The sequence below is a fragment of the Mycteria americana genome, chromosome 1 (genome assembly GCF_035582795.1).
Source record: "Mycteria americana isolate JAX WOST 10 ecotype Jacksonville Zoo and Gardens chromosome 1, USCA_MyAme_1.0, whole genome shotgun sequence".
Lineage (NCBI taxonomy): Eukaryota > Metazoa > Chordata > Aves > Ciconiiformes > Ciconiidae > Mycteria > Mycteria americana.
The window spans coordinates 122487378-122499965 of NC_134365.1; the positions used below are offsets into that span (position 1 = coordinate 122487378).

At 40.8% G+C, this 12588-nt stretch overlaps 1 protein-coding gene across 1 annotated transcript in view; it reads left to right on the forward strand.

Annotated features, from left to right (window-relative positions):
• The window catches only part of SH3BGR (SH3 domain binding glutamate rich protein), a 28718-nt gene that overhangs the window by 13465 nt on the left and 2665 nt on the right, over positions 1-12588 (forward strand). Inside the window, exons 4-5 of the mRNA XM_075518747.1 lie at positions 6663-6776; positions 11342-11371. Coding sequence (XP_075374862.1) covers positions 6663-6776; positions 11342-11371 — 144 coding nt within the window. The remainder of the gene's footprint in view (positions 1-6662; positions 6777-11341; positions 11372-12588) is intronic.

Here is a 12588-nt window from a genome sequence, read left to right on the forward strand (position 1 = left end):
TTTTTTCTTTTTCTTCTTTTTACAGAAAGCAATGTGTTTTATCTTTAACAGAATCTTCTTCTAATTAGAAGTTTTATAACTGAGAGCATTTATAACTGAGAGCTCTCATTTATAACTGAGAGAAGTTTTATAACTGAGACCTCTTTTATCCCGAGATCATGTTAGATGATAATAAAATGTTGCCATCTTTAACGTGGATGATTAAATAAAAGAAATGAATCAAGAGAGTGATGAGCCAGAGTGAGAGCAGAGGACTCTGCTGCATTGTGGTGACCTGGCTGAAGAACTGCCCTGGAGCATGAGATCTGCCTTCTGGTCCAACTCTCCTGCCAGCTGTGTAGCAACTTCGAGTGAAACACTGTTGTAAATGTCTCTGTTTTTCCTCTTCTCTAAAAGCAGAGAGAAAAAGGAGCCTTTGCTAAGTGCTTTGAGAGCTACAGATGAAGAGATAACCAGGGGAGAGCCACAGTTGCTATAAATGTCTTTGACACTGAGTCCCTGTGTGATAAGGAGCAAGTGATTTAAACTTTCTGCTTTAACTGTGCCATCTCCCACCAAGGGAAATAGAAATTACTTGCCTACCTCACAAGGGTCTTGTGAGAATTCATTTAATTAACATCCACAAAGCCATGAAAGGCTTAAAGGACTGCAGGTGTTACATATTATAATCATTATAAAAGATACGGGGAGAATCAATGAGATAAAGAAAATTGCACTTTTTCATCTTCCCACTTCATATATTATCTGCTCCTTCATGCAAGGTTCTGTTAGATAGCGTGTCTATGAAGCAAAGCAGCAATTTTTTAGAATTCCTTCATTTCCAGCTGTCAGAAGAGGCTATTACGGTTTCTATTTCGTGACAACTTTGCAAATGTTGAAAATAATATGTTTGGTACAATTCTGCTGGGCAGATAAGTGTTAGTGCTATTGGTAGCAAGCAAATACGGTTTACACTGATTAACTGCTGCATTGGTCGTGGTGGTGATTGTTTCAATCCAGCAAGTGTAAATAAGTGAGAGTGTTTTTAAAAAATCCATATAAAGAGTGGAAGTATATTTACATCGTCTCCCTTTTAGAATCTGCTCCTGAATTTGAGAGAGACATATACAAGTGTTTTAGCATTTATTGCAGAGGTGTTTCTCAGCATCTTCACTGCATGACAGTCTGGCTGTGCTTTGTCGCACAAATAACCTTGCTGCACTGCTTCTGCTTTCCTTTCATTAGGCTGTCAATTCAACCTTAGCATGAAGTACAATGGATGGCTTGTGATATTGATTTCCAGCAGCATGAATCTGGAATAAGTCATCAGGTGTGGAAGAGATGGTGATGATGACACATATGACAGGGTTTCCTACTAATATCTTCTTAAATAATTGTATTTTTTTTCTGGAATATGGTGATAATTTATAAAAGAAGCAAACTATAAAGCATGGAAACACCACAAAACAGTTAGTAAGCGTTTGCTTTCTAGGGGTTTTTCCCTCACTGAGACATTACAAAGATTAATATGAAGCTGATACATGTTTTATACTCTTGCCTCAGAAGATTGTCTTTCCTTTTCCATCCATCTTTTGTCACATATTGTACCAGTAGTAGAGAAGCTCTTTAATGACCATAATGCTGTTTCACAGCATAGTGCACTAGGATCCTGACCCAGGACTGTTTTGAGTCTATTTTCTAGTGCAAGCAGAAGAACTTTTTGCTACTCCCTCAACAAATTATAACTTCCCAGCAAAATACTTGTAGTTAAATTAATTGTCACATCAGCCTGCTGAGTGCAAAATACATATTTCTGTTCTGCAGATTCTCAATTTTGTAGCCCTGACTTCACTCTGGGTTAGGTGGCTGCAACTTGTCACCAGACCTACTTGTCCAGCATTTACGTTGAACTGTTACTGCTAGGTATTGGAGCTCTGATGGTGCCAGACCCTAATGTGCAAGCTGATCTACACTTACAGGGTGAGTCTGCTATGTCTAGGACACATCAAAGTTGTCACCAAGGTGCAGATTGACTCTAAGACACATGTAAAGAAGCTCTGAATACACACAGATATAAAGGAGATCTTTCTCAGATCTGCAGCACACATGCAAAGTAGTCTTTACACATTTATTTAAGTATCCTCTTACTTACAAAAAAAGCTGTAATTGTTTCAGTAGGAAATAGCAAATCAACAACAAAGATAACCAGGCTGGCTGGAAAACAGGCTGGGGGGCAGCTCCCCAAGCAGGCGCCTGCCCCTCCCTGCAGACAGCCGTGTTTGGACCTCTGCTAAGGGATCTGGTCAGGTACCACTGTACAACTGGCCAGTTGCCATGTCCATTGCTGTGTTCCCAGATCCAATACAATCAAGTATTTAGTTGCCTGGATGGCATATGGAAACTTCTGCAGATCTTGGTGGAAAGGCCAAAGCTCTAAATGCTAACTATTTGCTTAGATCACTGTGGGAGTCAGGCAAGGATCTTCACACTTTTTTTCCTATATACCAAGACCATTTTTATCCTTAAAGGGTGCTATGTGGCCATAAAACTCTGTGACGTTACAGGAAATCAATACATATTTTTGGTACTTCAGAAAGGGTCAATTAGGTCACTTCATCCTCTCTCTCTGGTTGCCTCCCCATCACACTGGTTACCATGTTTTCTAAAGCATCATTTAACAGGGATGAGTAGCATCCTGTCAATGCACAAATGTTAGCATTATGTGCCTAAGAGAAGAAGCAGGCATCGTGTTTGTGCTAATAAATTCTTTAGTCTACTAATATGAAATACCTTCTCACTTGAAGGAATACCTGGTCTAGAATACTTGTTCTAACTTCTAAACGTGTTTCATGGCAGGGTGGGATTTAGAGGATAGCTGTGCTTTACGCCTGACCCAAAGATCACTCAAGTTAGTGACAGATTTATGAATGATCCCATTTAATCTTGGATTAGTGACATGAACAGTGATATGCCTATAGTATATGTGTGTACATTTGAGCTATATTCAATGTAGTTTGTACGTCTAGGGTCAGGTGTGTCAGTCTCAGCTGCCCCCAAAGTTGGGTACATTTCTTTTTAAAGCTCTCATCACCTTTATGCTTAGTCTGAGACTGTTCTCAATATCCTTGAAAATGCTCTGAAATATTGGTAATGTGTGGACAGCCCATTAAAAGCTCCGGCTGCCCCACTTGTTTTCTAAAATGGCACAGGTGAATTGTTTTGTCAATGAGATGCCTATTACTTAAACTAAGATGACAAACAGTACGCTGCATTTACTACACCTTCCGAGTATCTTAGCAAGGTTTGAATGCAGGTAGTTAACTGCTGTTTATTTTCAGGGACAATCAGTTTTTTGAGAACTTTATTGACTGCTGTGGAATACTGCTTCCATTTCCCAGAAGTCCAGAGAGTCAGTAGCTTGTAGCAAGATCATTTAGGTTTGCAATTGCTCTGTGAACTCAGTGAAGCTGATTTACTTGAGCTGAGGGTCTGTTTTCAAATCTTGTACATACTTAAGTCCTTAATCTTAGTATTCTTGGTCTTAATATCCATAATCTTGATATCCCAACATCTGTAGATACTTGAGCTTTAGTCTTTTAGTTGAAGATGACTTCTACTAAAACTGCTTTGAATTACAAATTTACAGTATGTGCATTTTATTTAAAGAGAAAATGACCTGTCAGCCAATCTTTATAAATGGTACTTCATTTTAAATGAGTTAAAAATTAAATTTTGTGTTTCTATGGAGAGCTAGTATAATGATGATATTCCAAACATCACAGTTCTCCATATAATTAACAAGAACTCTGTCTGTGTGTGTGCGTGCGCGTGTGTTCTGGCTGATAACACACTGCTGCTAGAGTTTAGTTCTTTCAGCTACAACTTTTTTTTGCCTTATGCTCTGAGTAAGTATATGATTCATCTGAGAGAGTTTTACCCAATAGTTTCATTTTAATTAGAATGCCACCTTCAGTCTTTATGTATTTTATGTATCTGCCAAAAAAAATATTGAGTACATAGATTTTAAAATGAAATGTTAATATAGATGCTGAAAATATATATCTAACCAATTTAGTTTTCATTAACACTATCCTTTTCATTTCAGGCACTGCTACAAAGAAAGTATCTGTAAGGAAGTTATCATTTGCTGAAGAAAACAATGTATTAACACAATGTTGCACATGAGAATTTCAATATATGTCTGTGTTACTACGTATTTTAATCTTAAAATATTTTATTAGCTTGGGGAAAAGTGAAAGATAAATTAAGCCGAACAAATGTCTCTGTAGATCTGTTTTTAATAACCATGGCACCAGCATCAGAGTGCAGTGAGCCTACAGTTTTATGTGTACTTGAAATGAGACAATATTGTCAGAAAAAGAAGTAGTCTTTTCTCCTTCCTCTGGATCCTTCTGCTTACTCCCAGCTGCTCATTCCTCTCCTCAAGCATCCCCCACATGCTGGCAAAAACATTCATGCAGCTGTGTAACGGAGTGTGCAAATCGTGTGAGATAAAAATGTTTTTCTTTTTAAAGCTTTAATCTTGATCAGCCTCCTGCTCCAGTTCACCATGCAGCCCTGGAAAGGCTTTTGCTGCCAGGAGGACAGGGGCAGTGCAGTGCTGGGAAGGACCGCAGGGAGGGCGATGCTTGCTGCTTATGTGTGTCTTTGCTGTTGTTTTTCTCCGTGGAGAGGAAGGGGAACTTATGACCCTATATGCCTACTCTCTTTTCATTACAAGCTCCTTACATATAGAACATATTTTCTGTGATTCAGGAGAAAATTGCCAAAAGGGCACCAAATCTTAAAGAGAGCGAAGTTTCAGGAAAAAGATAAAACTGCAGAAGTATTTTGTCCATCTTCACTCTGTCATGATATCTGCTTCCAAACATTCCTGACTTCCATTCTGTCATTTTTGTCCCCATCCAGCAGAGCATCTCAGCAGGAGGGCATGTCTTATATTGCATATCACATCATGGGATAAACATCCCTAAGTCAGCACTCACCCAAGTCTGCTCTGGGGCTAAAAGCCCGATAGCTGTGCTAGTGTCATGCTTCTGCAGGCTAAATACACTGGCTGAAGAAATCATATGTGATGAGGTCACTGGAGGAGGACTTGTGAAGCTTAAAGGACAGGGGACCATAACTGGGGGCTTTTGTTTAACTGTAGAGAGAAATGAAATCATGGAAAAGCAGAAAAACCCAAACGGACCAGGTGGATGAGTTGTAAGGGCTTGGTCACAGGGATGAGAAAGGAGCTTGTCTTCTGATCAGGGATGTGCTGCTCTGCCCAAAGTGTGTAAGACCTAGGATGACGCAGGACAGGACCTCCCCTGAGCCCAGTTCTCTGTTGCTGGAGGCAACCACGCTAGATAACACTTCTCAGAAGTGGTCAAATTCCCTTTTAATGAATTAGGTCCTTTGCCTCCACTTCTCTACTAGAAAGCTCTTCCAGAATTTCAGACGGCTGGTGATCAGAATTTTTATTTACAGCCTATTTGTACTCATTTTGCATCTGCCTCAGTGCTCTTCCTCATCCTATCCCTCCCTGATGTTTACTCTGATCTATGTTTAGAGAGCCATTAGAGAACCTCACAGCATTACCTTCAACAGATTAAAGTAATGAAGCTTTTATTGTCACCCTTTCATAAGACAGGCTCTCCACTCCCTCAAATATTCCCATAGCCCCTTCTGCACCTCTTCCAGTCTGAATTTCTCTTTCTTGAGCCTAAGTGACTGGAGCAGTACAGAGCGATCCAGAGGAGGTTTTGCCTTGGCCTTACACAATGACATTAATATTCACATTCAGCTCCACCAGCTGTACCTCACCTCAAACATCTGAGGATCACATGTATTACATTTTTCACTGTTGCATCACATTCGTGGCTCAGTTATTCTGTGATTATTTAAATACATCCATCTTTTTCTTCTTTGATGATCGTCAGCTAACAAGCTCCCAAAGTGGAGTAGAAACATCCGTTTCTAATCTCTGTCCCAGAACTACCTGTCCCAAATAAAGTGACTTTGCACTTCATGCTATTGCATTTCATCCTATTTCTGTTGTTCCGCTCAAGGCCATATAGGTCTCCTTTTATCTGACATAGCGTGTGATCCAGTGTGACCTTTCACAGCTACCTAGCTGAAAGCACAACAGGACTTAAAATAAAGAGCCTTCTAGGAGGTGCTTGTTCACAGTGCTGGAATAGATCTGATAGATTTGTGTGTGAATTGAGGAACAGCTTCCTAATGATTTTAAACAAGAAAGTTAAGAGACTATGTATGAAATTCTTTATTACTTCTGTTTTTCTGTAGCTTCTTGATGAAGTTTAATTGGAATGCATGCTGGTGAAAAAGGCTTTTTTTTCTGAAGCTAGAGTGTGCCATCAGGGTGAGCATTGGTTTCCATCAAACTTTCCATAGCAAAGTTAGAGAAGCTACTATGCTCTGAAGAGGAAGAAGTGCTTGAATTCATGTTTTCCCTACACAAACCCCATGCCTTTACCAACAGGTCAACGTGCTAACAAGTGTTCCTTTCACAGGAAAATGTCCAAAAGGGTATATTTTCATTTGAGTGCTGAAGCAAAATTAGAAAAACACCTCCCAAAACTGTAAAGTCAAGAGTTTCATAGAAATGAATTTTCATAGTTCCCTGAGGCTAACTATGACTTCTCCTTTGCTGCCAGGAGACTGAAAAGTCTGATGCCACAGACAAAACTGAGGCTCACACGGAGGACAAGGCAGATGAAGAGGCTCAAGAAGAGGCTCAGTCTGCTCAGTCACCATCAGAAGATCAACAGGTAATTTTTCCTTTTTCCCGTTGTGATATGAGGGGTTTACCTGTGCTAAGCGCATGAAACATAAACCCACAGGCCCTCCTAGTGTGCCTCAGGGTGGGAAGACTGATTGCAGAGTGGTCCTGCTTGTCTTTCAGATGCATTTTCTTTGACATCATGGTGATATGTAACCTAGATAAAACTCCAGGGATCTTTGCTCTGAATCTTGAACAACAAGTTGTCTTTATTTAAGTTTCCTTTTGCCACTTGTTACCATAAGCTTTTTTTTTTAATGCTCATTTGGAACCAGACTCTAGTTATGGAGAATAATTTAGGACTAGACATCTGAGTCCTCTCTGTGTGGAAAAATTTGCTGCTATCAATGGCCAGCATCTGCAGTGCTCGTAAATCTAGTTGTTAATGTTTGTTGTCATGTACCAGCATTGACTGCTGTTTGCAGCAAGCCAGATCTGACAGTGTTGTATCCAGGCCATGCAGAAACCCCTGGGCAATGCAGAAAGGAAGACCGTTGTTATCTTTTCTGCCTGCATCATGGTCTGATATTACAGTCACATGGGCAGATCTCAAACTGCAGTGCTAAAGGTTCTTGGAAGAAACCATCTGAGTTCCTTCAATTTTCTAGTATAATATCCTGCAGTTAGGTAACATCAGTAAAGTACTTGTGGTTGAAAGGTAGATGGATCCCGCAAAAAGGGGCCATTCTTTGGTATGCTGGTGTCTTCCTCAGTGGGGTGTTTAAGTCACTGGCCAGGTTCCAGACTGAGTAGAGACTAAGCAGAAATGGATCCTGCGTCTGGAGATGGGGATCCAGCTGCTTTATTTCTCCTGCTGCTCTGACAGTTCGGCATTTAAGGATGGGTTTATTTTGATGTTTCAGTGTCAGATGACTCTCTTGCCAAAGAGGCAGGGCTACTGCTGGATCAAGCACTTACACTTGTTGGGTTTCTTTGTGGTTTGGAGATCAGATGGCCCCAGTGGAATATCTGTCACAAATGCATCATCTCTTTCACTAAAGACCAAAACAAATGTGTTTGGGGTTTTTTCCATCTAGCTGCAGTGTTTTTCCAGATGAAGCACCTCTTTGTAAGCCTTTCCCCGTTACCCTTGTTAACAATGACTGAACCACTCATTGTCAGGCTGGAAAAGCACCCTTTTACACAGCCTCATGCAAGTCTCAGGCACTGGGAAGTCACATTTAAAATTTCAAAATGGCGATGAAGAGAGCCAGTTCTCAGTGGGAACTGAAATTTCTCCTTAAATTATATCCAAGCACTTTTCCTGTCTCTCTGAATTTCTGCTGGCACGTGAGTGCCATCAATACCTTTTTCCTTGGCTCTTAAGAGAAGCCCAGCATAAAACTGCAGTGCATCCCCTGGGTGGATTAGGTTACTTGTCATTCTGGCTGGCAGTCTACTCTAATGTTTTTCAATTGAGAACAGAACGCTGGAACACGTCTGCAAATGTGTCAAGCAGCTGTGTATGAGAGGTTTTGTCATGACATAGTGCAATACCACTCCTATACAACAAACACCTTGCTCCATTTCTCACAGAATGGATTGGAGCTGTAAGTGGAAAACATATTCTTTAGTTTTACAGGGAGGGGAGTGGCAGAGGAGCAAGCACCAGGCAAGACAGTATGTTTGAACAGATCTTTCTGTGGTTACGGGGGCATAAAATATGGTTAGTCTCACAAACCCTCCCCTTTCACCTGCACAGTCTTGGCAGTGTCAAAATGTTCTTACATGGTCTTAAATAAGAAGGAGGAAAAGTCTTCCTGAAATTGTCCAACTCCGATACCCACCTTCATCATGCCAGGTGTATATTAGCTCCTATGGGAAGAAAAAAAGCCCTGTTTCTGTTCCTGTCTTGCTCGTTTTTAGAGAGGGTACTCACCACTGCAGGCAGCAAGGTGCCAGTGGCTCCTGCCGGGGACGTGCAAACCCCATTTTTCACCCTGTTCCACCACCAACTTCCCATGTCACCTAGGACAAATCACTTCAGTGATGTGGCATCTGTCCATCTTGCCACAGTTCATCCTAATTATCACTTCTGTTGGGATGGCCTGAATCATTCTGTAGAAATTCTGGTATTCTCATTCACTACAGACAGCACACAGAGGATGAGTTTAGATAAGAAGAATAACTTTGAGGCAGCTACAGTGAGGTGAATTCCGCCTTTTGTCTCTGTATCTCATTTTACCCTTATAAAAGAAAGCTAGACCTTACCTGGCCAGGGTTTTATGAAGTTAAATACATTTAAAGACTGTCAGATTGCCATTGGAGTATCTTCACTGGATGCTAGGTCCTAAAGGATACATGTAGTATCAACACAGTATTTTCAGTATGTCCCTCTCTTACTCTTGTTCTGCAGCCCAGCACATCTTGTTTGACTGCTTGACCACACTGAGTAGATGTTTTCTGTGGGCTCTCGCCACCCATGTCTTGTTTTCTTCTGGCTTATTAAGAGCTGGTCTCTATATACTGAGTTCTGAAAGGGTGACCTTTTTATCAGCGGCCCACTGTGTTTTGCAGCCAAACAGTTGCATCTTTTGAACAGTAGTAAGGTCCCTTTTGGAGTGTCAACTTACGCTTTTGACAAACCCTCAAATCAAAATGCCATAATTTAAACATCACAGTTTTATGTTCTGCTTCTGAATTAATATACTGGTGGGAATCTAGTATTGGCATTTTGGCCTTATTTAGCACTCAGTTTCAAACCAGCTTAAAAATGACTTTCTGATGAGGGGTGCAACCCAGCCGGCTTTTCTCCAGTGACTTTGCAGGAGAAATGCCAGAGCTATGAAAAAATTCTGGAAGAGTCTTGGCGAGGTAAAGATATCTCAGTCTTTGCCAGTGAGCATAAGAGAGATAAGAAAATAAACTGTGACTGTGTCAGTTGTGGAGCTGCATGGAGGGTCTCAGATTTCAGAAGGCTCCTCCAACGCCTCGGTAGCACGAATGGCAGCCGATGATCAATGTGGGTACGTGTGGAGGCTGCAACCCTCCCCTACTGCTTCTGCTGCCCTTGCTGGGAGATGCAGGAGTCCAGAAGCTCCAGCTTTTTGTGTCACGCTGGAATGACCCCGAGGAAACCAGCGAGAGACCGCAACCCTCTGAAAAACAAATCTCTTAATTCAGCAGCTGCCTCCTGAAAGCAGCAGGGATAAGTGCACAGTGCAACAGGTCGTTCTTCACACACCTCACATGAGGCTGCCTAGGCTTCAGCAGCTCCAGCCCCTCATTCACACAAGCATCCAGGAAAGCCCAGAGCAGATGTCGAAATAGAAAGTCCCTTACACAGATCCAGTAGTAAGTAACAGGAACAGCTTTCAGCCTGGGTCACCAAGGGACAGCTGCACTAGGATTTCTTTAGATTATGAATTTTTTTTTCACCTTAAACCTGTTGCATACTTTCCTTCCCTAATCACTTCATCAAGCTTATCCTTGACTTCTTCCTAATCTTTTTTCATTCCTAATCCCCATCCTCTGATGGAGAAGGTTGAGGAACCATTTTGTTTGGATATAGTGTCCCTTTTTCTTGCTTTGTCTGTCCCTTTGTTTTTGAGTTTTTTGATGAAAAGACTGTGACCTCCTATGCACATGGCACAACAAGGGCTCTGCTGGTCACTAGATGTGACGGTAATAATTTTTCTTTATTTGTACTATCTGATTTTAACTTTAGATTTTAGCTTGGGGGCTAGAATATTTTTTAAGTGGTGTCCCAGTTAAATCAGTTTGCAGTACCGATTAGGCTCACTTCAGGGCAGAATTATTTTAGAAACATGTTCAAAAATCATATCATAATGCAAGTCTGTATCCTGTCTCAGCAATTCCCCAGGCCATATATAAACCCTGGCACTGCACTCACTTCCTTATCTCAACTCATTCTATGCAAACTTATATCAACCGCTCATGCCTTCTGCATCGTACTATGCCATTTGCCCTTTCTCTTTGGGATTTTGTGTAAGATTATACCTTCTCTCCAATAACCATCTTGGTATCTAACATTAAATTCTATTCACTGTACATTTATATTTTTTCTCTTTTCTCTCTCTTCTCTTCATCACTTTTGCTCAATCTACAGTCTAAAACCAGCTTGTATGATTTCTTATTCCCCACTACTGTTGAGCCAAGGCATCTGTTAGCCTACAACAGTTAACAGAATCACAAGCCAGATTCTAAGTGAAGATATATAACATAGATAAGATTCTGTATAATTCTGATTTAACTTTCATTTGGTAGAGCAGCTAATTACCCACCCCCCACACCTGAAAAAGCAAACCAAACCCCAGCTCTAATGCTTTGCTTGTCAATGAAGCAGATTTGATTTGAAGTAACTGAGAAAAAGGGAGCTTTTAATGATTTTATAGCCCTTTTTCAAAGTAAAAGCTTAGCTTAAATGTGCTTTGCACTTTAATCTGGAGGATATTATCTCAAAATAAATCTACTGAATTCCACATAGTTTTCCTAAATTCAGTGTTTAATTTCTGCTGTGTTTTGCCTGTATGACCTCTGATGTTCTTTCTTCGATCTATCTTTTAAACATTTTCTTTTGTATCTCTTTTGTAGGAAAGCAAGGAAGAACATGCAGCAACAGGGGTATAGTATATTTGGATATTTTGCTTTCATCTTTGTTTGTGTGCATTTAATTCCTTTTCAGTCTCATCACTTCACTCAAAAGATAGTAAATTCTTATTCATGAAACTAAATATACTAGTATTCTATTCTGCTAGAGAAAATGATTGGTCATATCATAGTCTTATTGTTTGGGAACAAAGATAGGCCTTTAATGATTAAAAACTGTAAATGGGAGAGAAACTGTCTTTCACAGATTCTTTAATAAAATTTGCCAAGGACTCCCAAGACAGCTATATCTTTGACAATCGCTAACTGACACCATGCTGATTACATTTTCAGTGTTGTGAGCGTGAAGGAGTCATTCTGACAATTTAGGCAGTTCTGCCTATAAAGGAAATATTTTCCTTGCCAGAATTTTTAAGACCCAGGTGCAAATCCTTACACACTTTCCTGCTTTGCCCAGCATTGCAAGTTTATGCTTTGAATATTTCGTCAGTGTTCCCAGTAAAACTAATTATTACTTTAGGCTATTTTCCACTGCAAACCTGCAATTAATAAGAGGACACATTCACATCTTCCCACTTCCAAACTGCAATACACGCATACATACATGTGTATACATACACATGCCTGCTGTCAGAGTTAAGCATTGTGGACCTGGCAGCTGAAGTGGAGCTCCTGGGCCCATGGGCAAAGCGTAGGGACTCCCGGTGAGGCTGGCGAGGGCCGTTAAGGCTGGTTGGTGCACCCTGGCACCACTAACTAATGCTTCAAGCAAGAAAAATACCCATTTTTTCTGTAAAAGGCAATTGACTTGAATTTTGAACTGAAGTTGTTAATACCTGAAAGGTGTTACTTGTCTGTGGGCTTGCCTGGCCCTGTTTCAAAGAGTGCTAATGAAAGGCACCTTTCCTGGGGGAAGACGCTGAAAGAGGCCATATTCCTTTAGCACGAGAACTTCTAATCCAGCTGACCTGTGCGGACATTCGTGTTACGTTTCTGGTTTGGCAGGGATGATCCCTTAGTGCAATGGTTTTCCCTGAAAAACAATGATTCAGACCAGGAATCTGATTACAACAGGTCCATTCCCAAGCACAGGTTTAAGCAGGTTTTTACTTCAGTGACTCAGATGTGACTCTCTTACAGACAGTATGTGTCTGAGAGGAAAACCTAAGGTCTGTGCTGCTCATATACTACCTGCAGTCCTGACTGAAAACTAATTATGTGTTCTTTGATTG